Genomic DNA, 25,107 nt, shown 5'->3' on the forward strand with positions numbered 1-25,107 from the left:
CCTCAGACAACTAGGATGAACTCAGTCACAACCTCAATCATGTCGAAGAAAACACACCTGGTTGCGCTCTTGGCCTGATGCGCCTTTTGAACAGTGGTGTTCTGCCCCTCCTGAAATGCGAATGCTACTCAAAGCACATCTTCAGACTCATTGCTGCAAGTGTCATGGAAGGACTTGTGACCACAGCAGGAGCTTCGGTGTGACTCACTGGGTTTGGTCATAGAGGTACTGCCATGCTAACAACTTTGGCCCAGCCTGACAGTATACCCTTGAAGTTGGGAAGAAGGTTAACAGCATTCAAATGTCAAATGGACACTCATACTTGTGCTACTAACGGCGCTGATTCAGCTCCTCCACTGCAGGGTGCAAGGACAGGCTAGCACTTTATGTATTTATTTTCCTCTCTCTCTTAGGGGTGCCGGTCCAAAGGCCACTGAGAGAGTCTGTTCCACATCTGTTTTCACAACAGTTCTGCTTGATTGCGAGACATGCATTTGGGAAGGTGATATCTTCTTTGACACCCATAACTGATACCACAGAGGTTAGTTAATGACAGTACAGTATTGATCAGATTTGGTATATTTTTGTGATGAAGGTTAAATGGCTGAAGAATGAGGAACTTGAATTATTCGTCTGTATTTTGGATCATTTAATGAAAGAGGTAAATTACCTGGGGGATTATCTATAGACCTTTGGGCCACAAAACAGTCCCAATACATTATATCTTTATTATGTTTTCCCATTCAGTTTTATCACACATCAATTTGGGTGTTTGTCAAAACCAAACGAAAGCAATATTTTCATTTTTGTGCAATTCCTTTTCCTTGTTAACTTTTCCCCGAGAGGACTCAGATTTGCTGAGCATTCATTGCTCAATACAGCAACCGTATAGCAGGTTGAAATCAAGAGGATTGGCACATGAGAGGGTAGCTGTATCAGCAGGAGAGCTGATAGTGCTCTGGCCAGGATTATAATCATAATCTAGCATCAACATGTTTAGACTCCAGCCACTGTTAGCAGATTTAGGTTGAGTCCGATTAAAAAAAAATATATATATATACATTTTGAACAGATTTTCTGAAGTTTTGGGTTGAAATTTTTGCTCATTAATACAGCAAAAATGTATTTGGGGCTTTTATTTCACTTATAGGAACAGTCTTTGTTGTTGTTGTTGTTGTTGTAAACTATAAACGCATCTGCTCCCTCCACTGTGTGTGAAGCAGGAGGCAAAACACACAAAGAGCAGACAAGAGGCAATATACAGCGAGGAGAGAAACTCCTGCGACCATCAGCGACAGAAAAATGCAAGAAAGACTCTAAACTGAGCTGAAATAAAATTGTTGCACAGAGGTCAAGTAAGTCAATCAGTACATTTTATTTCTTTCATGGGGGAGGGGGGGGGCTGCCAGTAAGAGCTCAGTTAATCACACCGTCTGAATATGGGACTGTATTAGACACTGTAGGACAGCAGTCAACCCACCTTCACCTGAATACACATTGCTGACTTCTGTCACCATCACCAGAAGCACTCCAACATTGTATGATTATTCACCTGTTTGTGGTAGATTCTCCAGATGTGTTTTTCCTTCACAGATGTCACAGCAGCTCGTGCAGTGATTACATTAAAAAGAGAGGGTGAATCCTGCCACCTGGTGGACAGATAACATCGTTGCAGCGTGTCCACTGTTCAGTGTTTTTGTTTCTCCAGTGTAACTAACTAGTGGTCAGGATCCACAAAAACACCATCCACATGAGCACGGGTGTTGAATCTTACCACCAGGCAGTAATAGACCTAAGCTGTTTGCCATTAAGCAACAAAAGTAAAAGAAGAACATGATACATACAAGAACATGTGTGGCGCTGTGAGATTAGATCCTGCCGTACAAAGAGGAGCAGTGTTTGGGGAGTAACTACCTGGAGCATAGTCGCATAATTCAATTCCTGAATGGATGTAATTGTAATCAGTTACCAAGAAAAAATACTAAAGTACAGTTACTATCCAAAATGGTGGTGATTACAAAAGGGTTTCATCTGAATGTATTATTTTCCATGTATAATACAACATTTTATTGTTTTTCATCTTTTGTCCAGACAGGAATGTGGTCTGTCTACATCAGGACAGGTTCCATTCATTTGGCATTATACACTCACATTTTGAGCCTCGGTTTTGATGGGTTATTTTATTTGAATTCACGCTGCCTCTCATCTGCCCATCACATCACTTTAAATTGCTCTGAGCAACAACAGGAATGTGGTTGAGTGTGTCGTCAGATGAGACCAAGAGATATTTAAAAGAGGCATTCAGGAACCAGCATCAAAAACACTGAACAGTAAGCAGCCTTGTTCATAGTTGTATCATCACTCAGCATGGAGTCAACCTTGGTTTGAGGTTATGGGAACATTTTTCCTTTACTGCAGTTATTTGTGATCTACATACAGTACTTGTGATTTGTGGGACTTGGACTACAATCAGACTGTAACGGTTATGAAAACCATTCATTCATAATGATATTATGTTTCAATTATAATAAGGGGGTAAGTCAATGGGAAAACACAGCATTCCCATTTTCTCAATCTTTGTTTTTTCCCCTCAACAGATTTACTTTCTCCAGAGAATGTATTTGTAACTAAAGGGCATTGAAATGAGCAACATCACAATAGCCTCACATCTCACCATTTCAAAATGTTGATTAAACTTCAAAAACAAGGTCTGAAACGTTTCATTACCAAAGATAGATCTTAGTTTTTCACACTTCGGATGATGTCACGAGAACTAATACTTCGGTATGTGACTACTCGTTTCTATTAGGCCCGTTTCCATTTGGCTATTTCCATCCAGACATCTGGCCGAATCAAAGTGGCCAGCTTTAGGTTTATGGTAACAACGAGACGGAAGTTGAAATGTGAATGCCATCGGCAAGTGCGGCTACAGCAACAGGTTGACAACAAACTTCCATCCCTCTGCTCCACTGAAACCAAAGATTAAGTGTCACGGTTCTCTGATTGGCTGTAAGAACAGCGGTGTGATTGGTTGATACATGTTTGTTTTTTTTATGTTCCTACCTGTATATATAAAGATTCCTACCCACAAGAAAAGTTCATGTAAGACAGGTGTTGTTTTGCCTCTCTGCTAAACAGAGGTGCAGATTTATCAGAACGTTTTCTTGGAAAGTGCAAACCGGAAGAGCGTTTAGCTTCCCCTTCTTTGTAGGCATCAATTAGCTTCATTTTCAAGTCACTCAGTTGCCAAGAGGAGCCCATGGTTGTTGAGTGTTACAAGGTTTGAGTAGTCACAGAATTTCTAAGTTCAGGAGTTTTCATCCGATTGTAATCATCCAACTCCTAACAAATCAATTAAGGCCTAATGAACTGATGAGATTCTGTGACTTTAGAATTAGAAAAGTGCTCAAACGATTTCAGTTTTTTTTTTTTTATTGTTCCTATTTGTTTAATTTCATAAATCTGTAAATTCATGACAATAATGCAGAGTAAAAAACATTAGCCAAAGGTCATATTTAAGTAGTTAAAAGCAAGACAATAGAGTCTCCGGTTTGCAGTCAATGGCTTTAATGTATAGGGATAATTACAAAAATCAATTACACAAACAATATGCATAAATATATCTACTATAGTTATATTACCTAAATTGTGAAATAATATCCATAAATATACGTCTTCAATGTGGCAATTTCACATTACAGGTAGCAATCAGCAACAACATACATCAGAGCAACAAAGGGTGACTTGTGCAGTAATACATTTCAGCGGTCAGGTTAGTATGTCAGTTAGTTAGCAGAAGGCAAAGTTACAGAACCCAGATTCACCTGAGCTTTCTAACCTCGTGAGGGGGAATGGATGTCAGTATGTCTTCTTCCAAAAGTAGTCAAATGCTTACAAAGGTCCGGTTTAATTTGAAATTTAAAAATTATGTTTTGAAAAGCTTGCATGTCCAGTAGTCTCATTCAGGTCCACTAGAGAAAGAGTCAAGCTTCGAGTGCCAGGTGATGGTCATTGCCAAGAGGGTAAAATATGTGCAGGGTTTATTTATTGCAGAGCACGATGAATGTTAATGCTGGTTTAATCACTAGTTGAGATTTCTTGTTTTCTGTGCTTCGTTCATCATTCACACTTTTTAAGCAAGAAAAGGCTTGTTTAATTGTTTCAATCAGATAAACGCTAAAACATATGATCTACTGCATGTATTGTGTTGACGTTAGACAGCTATGTGTTCTTACTGATGGCACAGTGCAGTGTATAATGCACTGAGATTATAGGCTGAGTCTTACGGAGTCCAGATGTTAAATCTGGTACATTTTTTATCCACGACTATTTCATATATTTAAGAATGCAATGCATGGTGTGCACCATATGTGAATATAGTTGAAGGCTCCCCACTACTTGTATCCTTTTACCTACTTTGTGTATCTGAGGTTTAGAAATATAGTACAGCTGCAACGAGTACATTGTTAAATTGTTCAACAGAAAATGTATCACCAACTATTTTGATAAACTATTAAATCATTTTAAGTAATTTTACAATGAAAAAAAAAAATCAAAAATTATCCAATTCCAGCTTCTTAGAGGTGATTATTTCTTAGTCCCTTCAGTCTTCCATTATAATAAACTGAATATCTTTTGATTGTGGACTGTTGGTCGAGATAAAACGAGACATTTCCGGCTGCACCTTGGGGTTTGGGACACACTGGTCATCTTTTTTTTTACCATTTTGAGACATTTTAAAAACCAAAACAACTTCGATGAATATTCTACAGATCATTTGATAATAAATAATATTTTGTTGCAGCTCTAAAAGGTGTCCTGGCCCTTCCTACACTATCACACTCGTCGTGCAGAGTGCACAGGGAGTTACCGTATGCGCTGTACGGTAACCATGCCAACGCCCAACAGTGTGACTGCAGCCAAGCGGAGGGAAATGAAGGCACAGAGGTGTATTGTATTTCAAACACACTCTGGTGGCTGTTAAAGGACTCAAGCAGATTGGGATTAAGTTAAGAGTGCAGGATGTTGCCCTGTGTATGGTCACCTTTACCTTAAAATAAGTATGTGCCTGTGGTATTGTTTAGATTTACACGAATGGCATCTGTAACACATGTAGTCCGAAAAATATATCTATGTACGAAAATGTTTGTATGTATAATCAGTATCTCCCTCTGGAGCTGGTAACACAGGCCAACAGGCACCTATGATAACATTTGTCATATAACAGAACTATGGTGTACTTCACCTTCAATTATATTAGTTATAATTATAGATTTAATATCAACAAACACAATCTGATCAAATGTTTTCAGCCTGATCAGAAACGACCAGGAATGTTGGGGTTTTTGTTTTCTGAAAAGATTGTGTGGACAGTCTGGGTTTCATCTTGCCAACCAGGGTTCACTTGCATAATCAGATCATTTACAATGAACAAGAAGAAGTTCTGTCTCCTCCAATCTTACAATCCCGGTACAAGTTAGGCACCAATCACCAGTTGTATGTCATACCTTACACTGTGTGACAAATGGAGTCATAATGTAAGGAGGCGACCACGATAGAGTTGAAAAACCCAAACTATAGAGACAAGAATTAAAGGTACAAAAGAATAGTTGAAGGGAAATGTACAAGAGGCTACGACATAAAGAAAAACAAAACATAAAAGTGCAAAATATGATTGATATTAAAAGACTCTCCGAGAATCAACTCTCCTGCCGACCTGCGTCCATTGAAAAGCAATGCACTTAATATGTCTGTGCCAAAGTGTATACTCAGATGAAATCCACTGTAGTCAGCAGCAAAGGATTCTTAGATGTACGATGAAGTCACTGATATGTACGTAAAAATGTCAGCGGTGAAGAAATTTGATTTTTTTATATTTGATTCAAGAATTGTTTCAGTAGTAAAATGCAGGAAAAATTTAAAAATAAAGTATCATTTTTGTACCTCAGTACAAAATTTATAGCACACGAGGTATTTTAATGTTGTAGGTGACGTATTTACAGTTATGAGAGCTGCGATGTTTCTATATTGTGGAATACAAGTAGTACATTTTTCAAACTGTAAATACCTTCTAAATAATACTGCAGTGTCTAAAAGCTCTTCTATACAATACTTGATTAAATAGACTCTGTTACATAACCAGGTGTTGCTTTTGATGTTAAGTGACCAACACACTCTTAAATGTCATGAGGTGGGCAGCAATTTCCCTCCTAAGTCATTTTGCCAATCATTTCTGGCTGGTAATTAATTAATTCAAAGAAACAAAGAAAGCAAATTAGTTTGACATCTCTCACTGACTGACTACAATGGAAGTGACCTGGACAAAACTCTGTTGCTCTCTCAGGTTAAATGTTTCTTCCCCCGTTGATGACGTTACCTCCTGGAGGGGCGATGTGAATGGAGTCCAGAATGGGCCGCAGAATCTGGCCGAACGGCCTGGTGACGGAAAGAAGAGATTTAATCTGATATTTTAATCTGAATGCACTTTAATATTTAAACTAAATTCAATTGTCACTGCATACTAACAGGTTGCATCTGTTTTGTTTTTAAGTGGCGTTAACATTGTTTTTTTTTTAAGATTTTCACATTTAATAAATTAAATTTTCCTCAGCTTCTGCCAATGTCACAGGAATAACTGTTCTTTCAAAGTATTTCCAATGAAAGTATTTGAGAATGCCAGCACATTTAATGTGACATTTACCATAATCCATTCTGAGCCTGCTTCCATGCATTGGGACACTTTTATAGAAAACTGTGAAGCAAACGTCTGAAGGTGGGTTTTGGAACATGAGCAGTTCTTATCAGCTGCAGAAAAAAATGAGAGCCTGGTCATTGCCACGTCTGCGAGCAGTGTGACCTGTCCTCTCTTAAATGCAGCAAAGTCATACTGAATTTCTGGTAAATCTTGTGTCTCCACAATGACTGGCCTTGTGACAGCTAAAAGGAGATCAAAGAAAGCAGTTCAACACGACAGAAGAAGTTCAGTTAGCGCACAGTCACAACTCGAGCTCCTCTGAGGGCGACATCAGGTTAACTTTTAGAGGCTCGCTTACCAAGTTTGAAATTTAGTTAGACTTTGTGAAAGCATATTGAAACAGACACAGCCTCTATATTTCACATGTAACAATCAATCCTTTGTTACAGGATTTAGTTATGTGTAATTATAACTAACATGTAATTTCAATGTATCTGAGGGTAGAGAAACAAAATGAGCCTTTAGCCGTTAGTCTTAATTACGTGCTACTGAGCCAGTGTCTAGCTTGGATTTTACTGGGATGTAAGCATGGTCAGGGTGGGTGGCGGTGTGCAGGGTCAAATCTACATCACGGACTCGACTGCAGTCAGACGATTAGCCGGCAGACAGAGTTTCACACTCACGTGGAGAGGATTTCAGACGGAAGGTCAGTGATGTAGGAGGGGATAGACCGGCCTGTCAGGAACTGAGCCACCTCGTTGGTGAAAGTGTTGCAGTTGTGCTCAAACAAACGATACCTGTCGCCTCTGAAACAGGAAAAAACAGAGTTCAAGAAGAGTTATTTCAACACGTGTCTGCTTTGGGACATTGCACATTACTTCTTAGTAACAACTAATAGCCTTTCTGTAGGATGGGAGGAGGAAAAATAGTGTGAAGAGTCAGTTGACCTGTACGTGCTTTCTCCCAGCGAAGAGAGGTATTCCATGAAGATCTCCTCGGACACTTCGGTCTCACCCAGCTCTACTACCGTGTCTGGAGGACCCAGCATAGTCCCACCCTGACAAACACACACCAAGAAAATATCTCACCAAGCTCATATATTACACGAGAGTCGTAGAGAAGAGTCAGCGACTCACTGACGTTTCAGTTTCCCATTATAGTGTCTGACTGAAAAGGTGAGAAGAAAGTTTGTCACTCGCAGAATTCATAATTCATATAGGACCAACTGTAACGACTAAAAACAAACTATAAAAACACATCAGTCAGTCACATTGTTGTACTGGGCGACATCTTAGTCCTCATCATAAATATGGACACCCTAAACTAGGGCTATTAAAAACAGCAGCCCGCAGGCCAGATACATCCAATTTGAATTCATATATGGCCTGTAAGAAGATGCCTGGCATGTAAGTGATATTATAAATAAAACTATGGGATACATCTCTGAGTAGGAGTGTGGCACCTTGACTCATGGGGGCCAGGAGAGGTTTCCCCATGTGTTACAGTATGTGCTGGAATTGACTGTAATGGGTTTACCTGCACCGCACCTGCTGAACAGAGTTGTCATTAGCTAAACTAACAACAATTCAAAATGTATCTCTTGAAGCCAAAGTATCATGAAGATGATTTTGTGTATTAATCCGCAACTGAAAATAGTCTCAAACATACGCACTGTATATTCTTGTGTGAGTATAATTCTCTAAGAGCTACAATGTCCAGCTGTTTCATGAAACTACATAACCATTATAAAAAAAATCTAACCATACATGTAAACATTATTTAAAGATATAATGCGCATCTCAGAGAGGAACAAACAAGATTTGAGGTCACAAACAGGACAGGAAGTCACATTGAAAAATGCAGAAAATCACAAACTCAGGCAGTCGAGAAACTCGTCTACAAACTTTGTGTCTTTTGGGATTCGATGTCTCATAGAAGAAGCTGACAAGTTTGGCACCCAAAATTACGAGTCTGTTGTCCTCTGTATGTGTGCAGCAGTCTGAGAAAGATGGCCTACATTTTAGTTATGAGCTTGTTTGATGATACTTGTGAAACAGAATTCGGTCCCCTTGCTACGCTCTTACCGGTGAACAGCTGGAGATCCCCTCCCCTCCGAAGAAGAACTCATCTCCATATGCCACTATAGCTGTGTGCCTGGAAGAAAAGCACAACATTATTTCAGAGGTAAATCCAGGTCAGAACAACCGAGTGTTAAATAACAGCATCATTTAAAAATAAAACTCAGGGATGTCTCACCAAAAGCCAAACCACAAACTATTTTTAAGTCACAAGAACTCAATTATTACAGTCATGGTTCATTTTGGCATCACTTGAATAAGTGTGGACAAACAGAGTGATATAAAGAAACCTATTTGGAACAATGGGAAGAAGACACTACAAGCCAGAGTGGATTAAAATGTTATCTAGTCCCATAAAGAGATTAAAAAACAGGCATAATATAGATCCTAATCAGGTACAGCCTCAGTGACTACAAATTAGCAATCAAAAAAGGAAGTCACAAACAATACATGGAAATCAGGATATGTGGTTCCTATGCGACAGGTGGGGTTAAGACGGAGAAGCACTTGCGCCAACAATGTAAAACATTTGATGAAATAAGGAGCGTTTTCTTTAATAAATTCAACTTTGCAATTTCAGATTTCAATAAGCCTAATGACCTCTTAAAATACATAAATACTCTTATTTATTAGCCATAGGCACATATTCTTACGCCGTTATTTTTTGAAACTTTCATGCCAATAAAGCCCCTTTACCTGAATTGATTTTCAAATGCCTCTTGTATCTGCTACAGGGACAGAAATGGGTCACTGGCCTACGCCTGATGGACCTACACACTACATGACAAGCAACTTGTTCAGAGCTCAGGGGGTCAGACTTACCATATACCGTCCAACTGCTTTCCTGCAACAAAAAGAGAAAAAGTAGTAAGAAGAAAGAGGCATCAGATGATCTCCTATGCAACAAAAACAAAACAAAACAAAACAAAACAAAAAAAGCCAAATCACGAACTATTCCTTATGATGGACAAACACGAGTCAGTCAAGGTTTTCCCATCCGTCAAACAAATAACTGAGATATAACAGGACCTTAATAACTTAATCACAGATCAGTACGTTAGACGGCAACAGCTGTTTTACAGTAAACGCCGGGGAAGCATCTCCAGCCGGTGTTTATTATTATCACTTGTCCCCAAGGCCAGGCTGCATCGGATTTTGTATCTGTGGACTACTTACCTAACATGATAGGACTGAGGCTGCGAGCCATTCCTCTCGATAAGTCATAAATATACAGTTGGACAGTGTATCGCGTGGCGTTATTATCCATAACTTAAACCCACAAAATAGCTCTTTTTACGTCCCTGGTAGCTCTAGCTAAGCGACGGACCTTTCACAGCAACTAGGTGGGTCTGTACAGGAAGATGATGTCATTACGTTTAAATACGTAAGAAACTTCCGTTTCTAGTTCTTTCAAAATAAAATTGCATTGCGAGACGCTTCAACGGTGTTTTGAATGATTTATCGGTAAATAGCTTTATTTTGAAGGAAGTGTTTTTCTTTCCTGATTTTACCCCTGAATGACTTGACGCAATTTGATTATCACAGCAAACTGCTCTTTTTGATGCGGACATAAAATGATTAAATAGCTGGTCACAAGGAAATGAACGGCTCATTAGTCCATCAGCTAACACAGATAAAGTACAAACACTTTATCCTGTCAATATTGTTCCCTGCATCTCAGTCCCGTAGAAAAAGAGGAAAAGAAGATGTTTTTGTTCAATAAAGATAATAGTATATGAACTTTTATGCATCAGATTTTAACTTGTGGCAGACTTGGACTGGCTGTGGGAAACTGTGACACTTACACGTCCATGGATGTGTTGTAATCCCTGATAGTTCAGGAGGACGCTGAACACACGACTAATGTCAGTGTCTGTCAATATCCCCTGTAACCTGTTAGTTAGTGGGGGAAAAGAATTGCCCTTATCTTAAAGAAAGCCTACTTGATTAGAAACAAACCTCCGCATACCGTTTCAAACTTCTCCATCGGTGCTATCCATCAAAACAGTTCTTGCAAAAAGTAAGAAAGGACCTTGATATTAATTGCTTTTTTCTATGGGCTCAACAGTGAAACAACCATACACTGTTATTTACTGGAGAGAATTTTCGTATTACTATATAAAGATTATCTTAGCAGAATTTCACATCCACAAACGTACATTTCTATCACAGAAAGCCTTTATATATATATATATATATATATATATATATATATATATATATATATATATATATATATATAGAGAGAGAGAGAGAGAGAGAGAGAGAGAGTTTGTATTAGTTGTAGCATTATATATATATATATGCATATATATATAAAGGAAATGCTACAACTCATACAAACTATCCAGCACTCTACAAACCCCAAAGCCATAAACAATCTTAACAACATCTTAAGGACAGATACAGGAGATCATTCCTGCCGACCGCAATAAGACTGTACAATAACTCACTTATATTTAATATTTAATATGTTTTACTGCTATTTTATTGCTTTCTATTATTATCTTATTGTTTCCTGTATGCTGCTGTAGCGGGGAAAAAAGTCCCCTCTGGGATTAATAAAGTAACCTTTATTTAAAGTAACCTAACCTAACCTAACCTACTTATTATCTGAACCGCTGAATCTAATGTCAGTCGTTCCCATTCCCAAGCAGCAGGTGGCGGTAATGCGCTTCAAACGGTCGTATTAACACCAGCACGAAGAACAGCTCCAGCTCTCCCGGCCGTCGGACCAAAATAGACAGTTCGGCTCCGAGCAGCTGACATCAAGTCGTCAGACATGGCTGCCACCGGAGTTCTCCCCTTCATCAGGGGGGTTGATCTCAGTGGAAACGACTTCAAAGTAAGCGTTTGTTGACTGTGTGCCCTTCCGTAACTGACCCGCTCGGCGTAGCTGAAGTTAGTCCGAGTACGCGACGCGGCAACACGAGCTTAGCTGGACGTTACTAGCATTGGGCGTTAGCCAGTAGTCAAGAGTGACACAGTGTCAGTCCGGTCTCAGGGCACTTCCGGCCCGACTGGCGTTTTAACACGTTTCTGTCTCGGGGAATGGGTTCGTGAAGGGGCATTTCTTTATTATATTCAGGCTTTTGTGTGCCGAAGTAGATTTTTTTTTTTTTTTTTTTTTATGTATTTCCAACGTCACGACAGCTTGCTAAATTAGCTTCATTAGCTGTCCGGGTGAGAAGCACCAGCTCCGTGTCGGGACATGTCGGCCCGATCATCGGCGTGGAGACCAACGCTGCGGCCATAAACAACGTTGGTTGACGTTGACGGAGCTCAACGGTTGGCTGCGGCTACCCAAGTGTCGTCATCCTCTTTGGGTGTGACTCCTTTTTCCGGAGCTTAGTTTGGGGGATTGGAGAAAACAAAAAAAAAGCCTCCCGGCTGTCGGCGGTGACAGCTGAGATCATCTGACGAGGATCTGAACTATTTGTGTACTTTACGCGAGCTGCAACGTCAGTATGAAAGTAATTACAAACAACTTCTGTGTTCGTCGGTGAACGAGTTCAAATCTGTTTTCAAGCCAAACTGGGATGACATCACTTCCTGTCACTGCTTTAACAATATGCTGCTTTTCAAGTTTGTGATCTTGAACGTGAAGGATAACGTGCAGTATTACAGCTGGTCAGATATCTGCTGCTGATTTGAAAGCTGTGGTGAGATTCACACCCCCTCTGTAATAACAGGATAATCCTAGCTTTCTTTGTTTGTGTAAACATACTGCTCTCGTTCTTCTTTTTAATTTTTTTAATTTTTTTTATTCAAAAGATTTTAATGTTTTGGTACATTTATGTCCATATTTCAGGTTTGAATTGCTGTTTATGTGGAGTGTTTTTATTGGCATTCTCCTCCACCTCCTTCGGCACGACATCTCCACCGAAAGTTATCACCTATTATTGATGTCAAAATCCATTTCTCTCCCTCTCGCCTATTTCTCTTCTCGGCCTTTGCAGGGTGGTTATTTTCCTGAGCATGTTAAGTGTATGAGCAGCCTGCGATGGCTGAAACTGAACAGGACAGGACTGTGTTACCTCCCGGAGGAACTGGCCTCTCTGCAGAAGCTGGTGAGACATTTAGGCCTTTTTGCTAGTTAAGAGTGATTCTACACAGGAAGAAAACTAATGCATAACTCGTGTTTTGCCGTTCATCTGATCATTTTTCATTTAAACTCACAGACCCTCTTTGCCTTTAAGATCATTTTGTTTTTCATGTGTGCTGTGTGCATTTCCAAAACTAGAAAGATCCTCCATGAATTGTTGAATGATTATTACTCAGTGATTTAGGAGCGGAGCCAATCGAATGTAGTCTCAAAACAGGAAGAGGGGCTCATATTTATACAGCAAAAACAAAATAGATATGCAATTTGTCTCATTTTTGTGATGAAGGTATTATTCTTTGTAGTACTCCAGTTATTAGTGTCATGACAATATTCTCTTTTATCACAAGTCATAAACAATTTGGTAAATTAACTGTATGTTATTCATCTTAGGTACATATTTCTTTATTTAAATGATATTGGGTTTTTTTCTGTCACGCTATCATACCAGACTTTTACAATATTGATAGCAGTGTCGTTAATCTTGAAGTCAAAACATACCCGTGTTTAACTCCATTAGTCCGAGTCACACATGTCAGCAGACTGATGCATTTTACCTATAAGATGTCACCCGAGTAAACCTTCCTTTTAACGTTGGTATTTCTGATAGGATTATCTGATCCCGTCCTTCAACGCGGCGATCAGAAGCTCTTAATGTAAAGATCGCCGAGGTTTGTTCTTGCCAGGTGCAGATAAACTAGATTAGTTTGTTATCATGGCCAGCAGTGTGTTTAAGTGAACATCTGCCTTGATTGCATCGTCTCTGCAGTCAGATTATTCTATTTAGAGAAAACGAAGCATTAATGCTGTACTTTGCACAGCAGTGACGATGATGACTTGTGGTCATGTTTATGGGGTTTTAGATGATTATGTTTTGTTTATGCGGTGAACTGTGTGTCAGGAAACAAAACCTCTCCTTTTCCTCTTTTAGGAACATCTGTCAGTGAGTCACAACAGCCTGACCACCTTACATGGAGAACTGTCCAGCTTACCAAACTTGCGGGTAACTGACAAACACACAAGCAATGCAAGAAAATACATGCAAAACACATGTAGTCTTATCATAACTTAACCACCAGCAGTATTGGAACTGTTAATGTTGCTGATTACATTCAAATACTTTAGCAGGTTCACATGGTGGTTTCTGTCCCTTCCACTGTGGCCTGTTTCTATTTATACCAACGTGTGGTCTACTTATGACACTGCTCTAAAAGTGTTTGATTATGTGTGCAGGCGGTGGTAGCGCGAGCCAACAACCTGAAAAACTCTGGAGTCCCTGATGACATCTTTCAGCTTGATGACCTCTCTGTGCTGGTAAACAATCTCACACAATCTCTCATCTGCTTATCACACCTTTGGAAGACGTTTTCCTTTGTTACCAAAACATATTCAACATTTGTGTTTCCTTTACTGCTGGTCCTCTGACCTGTTTTCCAATACAATTACCATCCTCTTCTTTTAGGACCTGAGTTACAACCAGCTGACAGAGATCCCCAGGGACCTGGAGAACAGCAGGAACATGCTGGTGTTGAATCTGAGCCACAACAGCATCGACTCCATCCCCAACCAGCTGTTCATCAACCTGACGGACCTGCTGTATCTGGACTTGAGCGACAACAAGCTGGACAGCCTGCCGCCTCAGATGAGACGCCTGGTGCACCTGCAGACTCTCATTCTAAACAACAACCCGCTGATGCATGCCCAGTTGCGGTAAGAGCACATGACTTTGTTTCATTAGTTACATCTATCCACCCCCCCCCCCCACCCCACCTTACACCTCCAAGCCAAAAACCAAAAGATGAATTTAGTTAGAAAACAGAAATATTGTTTTCATGCTGTTCTCTCTCTCTCTCTCTGTGTGTGTGTGTGTGTGTGTGTGTGTGTGTGTGTGTGTGTGTGTGTGTGTGTGTGTGTGTGTGTGTGTGTGTGTGTGTGTGTGTGTGTGTGTGTGTGTGTGTGTGTGTGTGTGAGAGCAGCCAGCTCCCGGCCATGGTGGCATTACAGACTCTGCACCTGAGGAACACCCAGAGGACCCAGAGCAACATGCCCACCAGCCTGGAGGGACTGACAAATTTAGCAGGTAACATAAAACACACAAACACACCATTGTCCACTTTTTACAAACAACTATTACATACAACTATTTTCTCCTCCTCCTCTTTGTCTTTCCCAGATGTCGACCTGTCAAGTAACGACCTGACTCGGGTGCCAGAGTGCCTCTACTCGCTGGGCAGCCTGAAGAGACTCAACCTGAGCAGTAATCAGATCTCTGAACTCTCCCTCTGCATCGATCAGTGGACTCAGCTGGAGACACTGAACCTGAGCCGCAACCAGCTCACCTCACTGCCTGTAAGGATGCTGATGATCACACAGCTGTCTCCAGAGGCCTTTCTTTTCTTACTGCCATTCTGTAGCAGACATCTTTGAAAAGATGTGTCTTGGAGTTGTTGCAATATAAGAACCATAAACAACATTTCATTCATTTTCTGAAATGAAATTTTTCAGACATTTCAGACTGTTGTCTTACAATGTTGGTGATTAAAACCAGAACTCTGTCGGGCCGAATTCAGAGAATTGTGTCCCTGTATAATCTCTGACTTTTAAACTTTGCTTTCGTGTCTCCAACCAGTCTGCCATCTGTAAGCTGTCCAAACTGAAGAAGCTCTATGTCAACTCGAACAAGTTGGACTTTGATGGCGTTCCACCAGGCGTGGGCAAACTGTCCAGCCTCACTGAGTTCATGGCTGCTAACAACAACCTGGAGCTCATCCCCGAGGGACTCTGCAGGTGAACTCAGCACAGAAACAAGCTTTGTTGATGAGCGTCAGACTTTCAGAATCAGCTAGATTTGGCCGAACAAAATTATGCTGACTCGCTTCCCTAAACAGTCCAATCATACATTTACTCATACAACTTAAAAGCTACTTTGAAAGGTGTTGGTAATACCAGATTGTCTATATATTTTATCCACACCCAAAAATTGTATAATATTGTCTAAATGTGTGTTTTTGTGTTGTCCAGGTGTGGCAAGCTGAAGAAGCTGGTGCTGAATAAGAACCGCCTGGTGACACTACCTGAGGCCATCCACTTCTTAACAGACTTAGAGGTACAATACTTTAAAGTCCTCAGATAATACTAGAAGGTACCTTTATGAAAATATATTTATATGCAAGTCTATATTTATAGACTTGCAGTGGAAACGGCATGACGTTTTTGAGATTGTCACTAAATAGTGATATTTCTTTAAAAAAAAAAATATGTTGAACATGGTAAAATCATACATCTTTACTTTTCAAAAAGAGTATTGCTTGGTAACAATAATATTTGTACATAATACAAATATTTCATCAAATATCACTTTCTCAATAAAGATTTTCCTTCTTATCGTAGTTCAGGAAAACAATCATGATCTAAAACGTGCTGAAACTCCTGATTGTCTCTTTCTGTAGATCCTCGATGTGCGTGAGAACCCCAACCTGGTGATGCCTCCTAAACCCGTCGACCGAGGAGCAGAGTGGTACAACATCGACTTCTCCCTCCAGAACCAGCTCCGTCTGGCCGGAGCCTCGCCGGCTACCGTAGCAGCTGCAGGAGGAGGTATGTGTGTGTGAAGAATTCACCAATATATCAAACGCACCTCTCATATTTCCTGGAGGCTGAAATCTTTGTGTCCGTGTGTCCAGGAGCCAGCCCCCGAGATCACCTGGCGAGGAAGATGAGGCTGAGGAGGAGGAAGGACTGTTCTCAGGATGATCAGGCCAAGCAGGTGCTGAAGGGCATGAGTGATGTCGCACAGGAGAAGAAGAACATGGAGGTAAGAAAAAAGGGAACAGAGGGATGGTTTTATGTTCTTTCTTGGCAGTGTCACCTGGAGGAGTAGGGATTTGTATTTTCCACGTTATACTGTTGTTGTTTTTTTGTGTAATTAGGAGTTGTTTTCCTGAAAACTGATTATAAAGCACTTCAGCAGCGATGGTGGTGTTTAATTGGTTTAGAACGTTATTCATTTATTAATGGCCACTCTAAAGTCCTGTTATTCTTCACCTTCTTAGTGAAACGAGAAGAGGTTTAATTTGCATTTTACTTACCAAGGAATCTGCTCATTTTGCAGGAGAACGGGGACTTGAAGTACAGTGATTTAAAAGTCCGACGCTGGGACAAGAGTCTAGAGAAGCCTCATCTGGATTACTCCGAGTTCTTTGTAGACGACGTGGGGCAGGTAATTTATCTGTGTGTCTCTCTTACATGTGATGGAGGAAGCTTTTCTCTCATGCAGCTTCTTTTCCACACGGTTCTAGTCAACCTACCAAGTTGTAATTTTAGACTCAAGTATACATATTTGTGTTATTTGTCTTCCCTGCAGGTTCCGGGTGTTACAGTGTGGCAGATCGAGAACTTCGTCCCGATACAAGTGGACGAAACTTTCCACGGCAAGTTCTATGAGGCCGACTGCTACATCATCCTCAAGGTAACACGTCAAATCTGCCATCATATTTATTCAGATTTGGTCCAGAAAAATTAGACTAATCAAACAAAACGGGTTCAACTTGGCTAATGTTGGAGCATCTGTATGTTTTTAACGTACCGTCTTCATCTGTGCCATGTTTCTCTGTTTGTGATTGTAGACCTTCCTGGATGACAACGGAGCAATAAACTGGGAGATCTACTACTGGATCGGTCAGGACGCCACACTAGACAAGAAGGCCGGCTCTGCCATCCATGCTGTCAACCTCCGAAACTTCCTGGGAGCAGAGTGCAGGACGATACGGGAAGAGATGGGAGACGAGAGCGAGGAGTTCAGTGCTGTATGTAGAAACGTGATGGTCGTTACAAACTATTGTATGAGAGCATAAACCGATATATAAACAAATAACTTAAAAAAAAATAAAAAAAATCATCCAGAAACTGACCACTAAACATACTAAACAATCAGTAAATAATAGTTTTTGTCTTGCGTGCAGGTGTTTAACAATGAGATCTCCTACATTGAGGGAGGGACAGCCAGTGGATTTTACACTGTGGAGGACACAAACTATCTTCTCAGGTAGGCTGAAGCTGCTTTTTTTGTAGGAAACACCTTCATCTTTATTTCCTCAATTTGTGATTTGTTTTTTTTGTTTTTTATAACTTAGTCTTTTATTATCGTAATTTTCAGAGACAACTTAAACACGCTGCTCACAAATCAAGTTTAGTCTGAGTCTGAATGAATTTTGTCAGCGTGTTGAACACCCAGCTGTTTGGTCTTAAAAACCTTTCCATCAGGTGTGAATTCTTTTCTGTGTTCATCAGGTTGTACAGAGTCTACGGCAAGAAAAACATCCGACTGGAGTCTGTGCCTTTTAAGGCCTCGTCCCTCGACCCTCGGTGAGTTCCGCCCTCCTACTACCTCAGACACCACCTCACACACACTGCGATACTCCCTCCACCACCTCTTTCTGAAGCCTTTGCATCTCTTTTCTGTCTGTTCGACACAATCACTGCATCATCCTAAACCTTGTTTTACTCCTACATGACATGTGTCTCGTTTAATGCGGGTTTCAGGGCATTTGTGTCAATAACATCTTGTTGTTCTTGTTCTGGCAGCTTTGTGTTCCTGTTGGAAACCGGGCTGGAAATCTTCATCTGGAGAGGAGCCAACGCGACTCTCAGCAGCACCACGAAGGCCAGGTAAGACTCCAATCAGCAAAAACCTGAGTTGATCATTGCAGCCTATAAATGTAGTGATGCGAAGTGTTGTGTGTGCATTGTTGTCATCCTGCAGACTGTTTGCTGAAAAGATAAACAAGAATGAGCGTAAGGGGAAGGCAGAGATTACAACTCTGATGCAGAACCAGGAGCCTCCGGTGTTCTGGGAGGTCCTGGGAGGACAACCAGAGGAGATCAAGAAACACGTACCAGATGACTTCTCCCCTGTCAGACCTAAACTATACAAAGTAAATGTTTTAATAACTTTTATACACCAGTTGTCTCGAGAACTGATTCATCTTGTGGATTACTGTAGAAGTGTTTCTACAGTTTTAACGGTGTTTTTGTACATGACCAGTGATGTCTTGGAGTATGTGGGACAAAAATGTTTAATGCCAGTTAACAGCACGTGATCTTTCTCTTCCAACTTTTGCACTTGAATTTTCAGACAACATGAGACCGTTAGCTTCCTTTTGAAAATATCTGTGACACAGGAAGCTTTTTGTTAAAGGTGCATTTGTAAGAATTAAATCCCATCTTGTAATAGCACTTTGTACACGATGAGAGCGAGTCACTGTGGCGTCCAGCCAGTCTGCCCTCAGTTCAGAGTCGCACCAATACCTGTGACCCATGCGGTGAAGTCGCAGCTCACAGAATCTACATGACCTTTCCCTGCTGTTAGTTACTGGTTGGCTTTTTCTGTAACTGATGATTGTAGAGTTCGGTTGTATCCACCCAGTAGTGGAGAGACACAAAAACAAACAACATGGGTAAGCCTATAGTTTATGTTATAGCTTGTTGTCTCCGTGTTTAAATTTAAACAATATGTCGACTGCATTTAGGATGTTTTTCGGTACAATAGGTGTCAGATCAGTTTTTGGATTTGTCCAAACAAGGTTTGTTTGCTACATAAAGTTGCCTCAGTCGGGTGGATAGTTGGACGATGAGCTAATTGAGCTGGTCTCGTACAGCTATTCTAACTGGTCTGAACTGGGGATCTGCAAACGGCTAACGAAGCATATTAACTGTCAGTAATGTTTAACAGAGGTGCAGCTGGGACAACACACTTTAACGTGCACTCTGAACGAACAACACACAAACGTTCAGCATAAAACTTCATTCCTTTACTTGCCAAGAGCCGTTTCTGGCGCTGGATAATAACTCAAGCGCTTCAGCCGTTGTTGTGTTTACTCCTTCATTCATTGGAACAAGAGGTTAGAACACACTCCTTCTGTTCGTCATGTTGGACTGAGGTCAGACTGCAGTGACTCACTATCCCATCCTGTTGTACAAAGTCGTATTTGATACGGGCTGGGCCGAGGCTCGCCGGTGAGCATGCTAACCTCAATAGATGTCTCTGCAACACACTGTCTTTTTTTGACAAAACATGACATTCTGTGGACAATCTTCATTTTAGAATAGTTAAACAAATATGTTTGTGTAAATGCCCTTTTAAAAGTCTTTCAGTTGTTGTAAAACACATGAACACGTGATGAGGAACACGGGGGAACCACCATTCATGAATGTTTTGTTTGTCTCTCCCGTAGGTGGGTTTGGGTCTTGGCTACCTGGAGCTGCCACAGATTAACTACAAGCTGTCAGTGGAGCACAAAGATCACAAGATCAAACTGGACACCCTGCCAGAGCTCAGGCTGGTACGTTAACCTGCATGATGGCTGCAAGGAAGAACCGAAAAACAGAGTAGTTCATGGTCCCTTGTCCTGATTTAAAATTGTGATGATCCTTTTTATCCTCTTGTGTTTTTCTTTACTTTCCTGAATTTTAACGATTGATTCTTATAACGTTGTTGTTATTGTTCTTCTTTACACATCGCACCACCTCGTTTCCGACTTCATTTTTTTTTTTGTCCTGGTCTCGTTTCCGTCGCTGCGTTCAGGTGCAGTCTCTGCTGGACACGAAGGGCGTGTACATCCTGGACTGCTGGTCCGACGTGTTCATCTGGATCGGGAGGAAGTCTCCTCGTCTCGTCCGAGCGGCGGCCTTAAAGCTTGGCCAGGAGATCTGCTCCATGCTGCACCGGCCCAAACACGCCTGTGTGACCCGCAACCTGGAGGGCACCGAGTGTCAGGTAACATTTCACACACTGCAGACACTTTATCCAACGATGCGTTCGTCTGACCTTCTTTCCGATACGGCTCCTGCTCTTTCTTGTCTGAGCTTTTTTTTTTTTTTTTTGATGGGCTACAAAATGGATTGGAGTTTATTTTTGTGAGACGTTAATGTCCAAAAAAAACCCACAAGAAAGCACGCTAGTTCTTCAATGAGGCACATTTACTCACTTGTATAAGTGGTGCAGGTGTGACGTTGGTCTTTTAAATTGTTTACTGCACACGCTCAGAAATGCCACGGGACGTATACACTACTTAATATTATTGTGCATACAATGACACCAAAGGTGAGCATTGTTTAAAGGCCGTACAATAATTGGCCTTCTAATCACTCTCCTCCTTAATTTCTTCATCGCCTTCCTCAGGTGTTTAAGTCGAAGTTTAAGAACTGGGACGACGTGTTGAAGGTGGACTACACCAGAGCAGCTGAGACCGTACAACAAAAAGACAACCTGCAGGGCAAGGTCAGTAAACAAGTGTGTTTGTGTCTCCGCGTCTGAATGTGAATCCTGCGATGTATAATTGTTGAACCTAAATCCAGGCTGAGCAGCTTCAAGCAGACTTTTTGTCAAACCAGAGACGCGTCAGGTGTTTGTGCAGCTGCTTCCGCCTGTTACTTCATGTGTGTTAATCTGTCTCTCAGGTGAAGAAGGACGCGGAGAAGAAGGACCAGATGAAAGCTGACCTCGCGGCTCTCTTCCTGCCGCGGCAGCCAGCGATGGCCCTCACCGAGGTGACGGCACGCACGCCGCCATTCCTGTCCCGGATTGGTGTTCTGATAACGTAAAGCTCACACACAAGCGTCCGCTCACTCCCATGTTTACCGTATTTATTCACCAGGCTGAAACGCTGATGGAGGAGTGGAACGAGGACCTGGACGGCATGGAAGGATTCGTGCTGGAAGGGAAAGAAGTTTGCTCGGCTACCCGAGGAGGAGTTCGGCCACTTCTTCACCCAAGACTGCTACGTCTTCCTCTGCAGGTACGGGTGTGTTTGCGGAACCGGGATGTCCGTTCGAGGTTTTTGTCAAACCGCGGCTCATTGTTTTACTCTCATGTGCCGCCTCAGATACTGGGTGCCTGTGGAGTACGAGGACGAGGAGAAGGAGAAGAAGGAGGGCGAAGGTGCAGAAGGAGGAAGAAGAGGAGGGAGAGCTGATGATGAGGAGGACGACAAACAGGCCGAGGAGGACTTCCAGTGTGTCGTGTACTTCTGGCAGGGCAGGCAGGCCTCCAACATGGGCTGGCTCACCTTCACCTTCTCCCTGCAGAAGAAGTTTGAGAGTCTTTTCCCTGGAAAACTGAAAGTATGACGACACGTTTGTTTGTTTGTTTGTTTGTTTGTTTCTGACCCTCTGTGCTGAAAATCAGCACACACACACACTTGTAATCACTCTGCACTCAGAATAGTGTTATCTGATAGGTCGGCTTTGACACAGCTGCGCCCGAGAGTTCTAATTTATGGGAAAACCTAAACATTTCCGAAAATGCTCATTTTGTGTAATCATCCAGATCATCTCGGTGTTTACAGTATCGTGCTGAACTAACAAGCCGTCGTCCTGTGTTGCTGTGCAGGTGGTGCGTATGACTCAGCAGCAGGAGAACCTCAAGTTCCTGTCGCATTTCAAGAGGAAGTTCATCATCCACAAAGGGAAGAGGAAACAGAAGCCGGACTCTGCTCAGCCCTCCCTCTACCACATCCGCACCAATGGCAGCGCACTTTGCACCAGGTACACACACACACACACACACACACACACACACACACACACACACACACACACACACACACACACACACACACACCACCTTCTCTGGAGGACGGTTTGTCCTCCAGAGAAGTCCCACTCAGGAGCGTTTATTTCTTAACATTCCGTTTCACCCTACATCTTTTAGGACCATCCAGATTGTTACAGACTCCAGCAATCTCAACTCCGAATTCTGCTTCATCCTCAAGGTTTGGACGTTTAAAAATAGTACATTAAAAAACAAACAAACAAAAAAAACGATTTAATGATGCAAAGTCAGATTTCTGTGTATTGAATCCCACAAACTGTTACCCGCAGGTCCCGTTTGAGAGCACAGACAATCAGGGCATCGTTTACACCTGGGTGGGCCGAGCCGCCGACCCCGACGAGGCCAAACTGGCCGAGGACATCATGAACTGCATGTTCGATGACACGTACAGCAAGCAGGTGAGCGTGCATCTTTTTTTTTTTTTTTTTTTTTTTTTATAACAAGTCATTTCCCCCAGGCACTTCTGCTTTCCAGCAGACACTTTCTGTTAATTCAAGCCTCAAGTATATTTTGTCACCGCATCATCAATGAACGTGCCTCCTAGGTTATTAACGAGGGGGAGGAACCAGAGAACTTCTTCTGGGTCGGGATTGGTTCTCAGAAACAGTACGATGAAGACGCGGAATACATGAAGCACGCTCGGCTCTTCAGGTCAGTGCACGTCACCCGTTTTACGCGCGACGTCGGTGCCCATCGTAGACGTGAAGTATTCCAATCGAATTATGCGTCACCTCGTCTGTCTCCCTCCACCTTCATCACTCCTCTTGTCTCTTCCTCCGTCAGGTGTTCAAATGAGAAAGGTTATTTCTCTGTGTCGGAGAAGTGCTCGGACTTCTGTCAGGACGACTTGGCTGACGACGACATCATGCTGCTGGACAACGGCAAAGAGGTAACGAAAGTTTAAACACGGCGTTCGAGTCGGCCGGATTTCCCGCCGCGTCGCTGCTGTTCATTCTCGTGCTTCTTCCCCCGTCAGGTGTACATGTGGGTCGGCACGCAGACCAGCCAGGTGGAGATCAAGCTGAGTCTCAAAGCCTGCCAGGTGAGTCGGAAGCTGCGAGGCCGCGCACACGTTGCATTGTTTGTGTCGTCCACACCTTCGTCACCGCCTCCCTCCTCTTCCTCTCCAGGTTTACATCCAGCACATGCGCTCCAAAGAGGGCGAGCAGCCGAGGAAGCTGCGGCTGGTGAGGAAGGGAAACGAGCCACACTGCTTCACGCGCTGCTTCCACGCCTGGGGAGCTTTCAAAACTCCTCCCGCATAGGGCCCCCCCCCCCCCCCACTCACCCTCCCCCACCCCCCCACACACAGACACACACACTTCCTACGCTGCCATGTAATTTTCTACCAGTAAGAGGTCTATGACTGTCCCAGCTTTTCCTGAGACTCTTTCCCTCCATCTCGCTCAGCAGCTTTTTTTTGCCGACAAAATCCGCCTGGACGGTTCGAGGTTCCTGTTCAACATCTGGTATTAACATGCGGGTCTCGGGTCATCCCGTCACACAGGTTTAAACATATTGAGATCCGATCTAGTTAGCAGTCAACACTAACGAGTCGTGCACCGCTCACTCGGCTGACGTCCTCTGACTAAGCGATGGAAATACTGAAGACATCTCTTGTTGCCACGTTCCTGCGTTCCTATCTGACCAGGAGCTTCAGCGTGTTACCGTCACTTTACAGCGGGGGTGTTAGTTTGAGATGTTTGTTATTTCTTTCACTCAAGCAGTTCTTGCACCTAAAGATCTCTTGACTGCTCTTATTTGAGGTTTTTGTAACCAGAAGAGTTTCAACTGGACAGGTGGCTAGAAAAGCAGCTGTTTACTAAATACAAACAAAGGCTGTTTACCTGATGCGTGTTTCACCAAAGCTTCCTCTGGGTTTACTTTTTTATTTAGTTTACCTCGACTGCAATTTCTGACACACATCAGATTTACAGATGTGGAAGAGCCGCCGCCCGTTTCACACGGTTCGTTTGGCCACCGCAGCGCAGAGCCAGACCCTCTCAAACCTGCTGGAATACTTCAATAAAATCTGACCTGAACTAATCAGATCCTGGCGGTTGAGGTGAATTACAGACTCACTAAGAAACGAGCATTTCATTGATGATGCATTGCTTGATATCCACCACATTAACTTCCTGATGCGTTGACTCCTCCCCTCCCGTCTCTGCACGCGTTCACCTGTATATCAACAGGTATATATGTACATGTTCATTTACATGATCAAGGCCCATGTTAATGCCAGGTGAGAACGGGTTTTAGCACAACATCTCCATCAGTAAAAGCTCTCCTGGTCAAGGAGCTGCCGGCTGTCGGAGACGGCAAATATCACTTCTTTTTTTTTACAAACTTTTTTTTTAGCAGCAAGCCTGAATATTGCTGTTGAATGAAAGAAGAGAATTATGTTTTGAGATAAAATAGGTCCGAGGTGTACAGAGGCTTTATAACCCCCCTCCCCCACCCCACCCCCCCTTAACATATCGATCTGTTCTGCTGCTTTCACGTAGCTTGTGCTGCATGGTTGGTAGTTTTCATTGGAGGAGGGCTCCTTACAATCCTTCCTGCTTTGTGCCATTCGCGCAGCTTATTGGAAGCAGTTCAAAGCAGATTTTACAGTTTGTAT

The 25,107-nt window shown here is 42.3% G+C and overlaps 2 protein-coding genes across 2 annotated transcripts; one reads left to right on the forward strand and one right to left on the reverse strand.

The window, feature by feature from the left end:
• Positions 1–5,397: 5,397 nt before the first annotated feature.
• desi1a (desumoylating isopeptidase 1a) lies at positions 5,398–10,125 on the reverse strand. The gene is made up of 6 exons (XM_069701438.1): positions 9,949–10,125; positions 9,595–9,616; positions 8,779–8,848; positions 7,642–7,751; positions 7,378–7,500; positions 5,398–6,435 (listed from the first exon to the last, which is right to left on the reverse strand). Exons 1-6 carry the CDS (start codon positions 10,037–10,039, stop codon positions 6,345–6,347), a joined length of 507 nt encoding a protein of 168 aa, XP_069557539.1. The 5' UTR covers positions 10,040–10,125; the 3' UTR covers positions 5,398–6,344.
• Positions 10,126–11,508: 1,383 nt separating this feature from the next.
• flii (FLII actin remodeling protein) lies at positions 11,509–23,911 on the forward strand. Its single transcript, XM_069701449.1, is given in 32 exon segments — positions 11,509–11,617; positions 12,732–12,842; positions 13,806–13,877; positions 14,108–14,188; positions 14,337–14,584; positions 14,851–14,954; positions 15,048–15,223; positions 15,504–15,661; positions 15,896–15,980; positions 16,324–16,471; positions 16,558–16,688; positions 16,986–17,093; positions 17,238–17,342; positions 17,500–17,679; positions 17,836–17,918; positions 18,164–18,238; positions 18,458–18,541; positions 18,636–18,807; positions 20,107–20,214; positions 20,457–20,648; positions 21,054–21,152; positions 21,332–21,421; positions 21,529–21,591; positions 21,593–21,669; positions 21,757–21,994; positions 22,263–22,417; positions 22,584–22,644; positions 22,754–22,882; positions 23,029–23,135; positions 23,268–23,373; positions 23,461–23,526; positions 23,615–23,911. Coding segments are annotated over 32 exon segments (3,810 nt in total). The 5' UTR covers positions 11,509–11,554; the 3' UTR covers positions 23,750–23,911.
• The last annotated feature ends 1,196 nt before the right edge of the window (positions 23,912–25,107 follow it).

This window comes from Brachyistius frenatus, unplaced genomic scaffold (genome assembly GCF_029030835.1).
Source record: "Brachyistius frenatus isolate BFR_SWC_R1_liver_20210118 unplaced genomic scaffold, ASM2903083v1 Contig_36, whole genome shotgun sequence".
NCBI classification, from domain to species: Eukaryota; Metazoa; Chordata; class Actinopteri; family Embiotocidae; genus Brachyistius; species Brachyistius frenatus.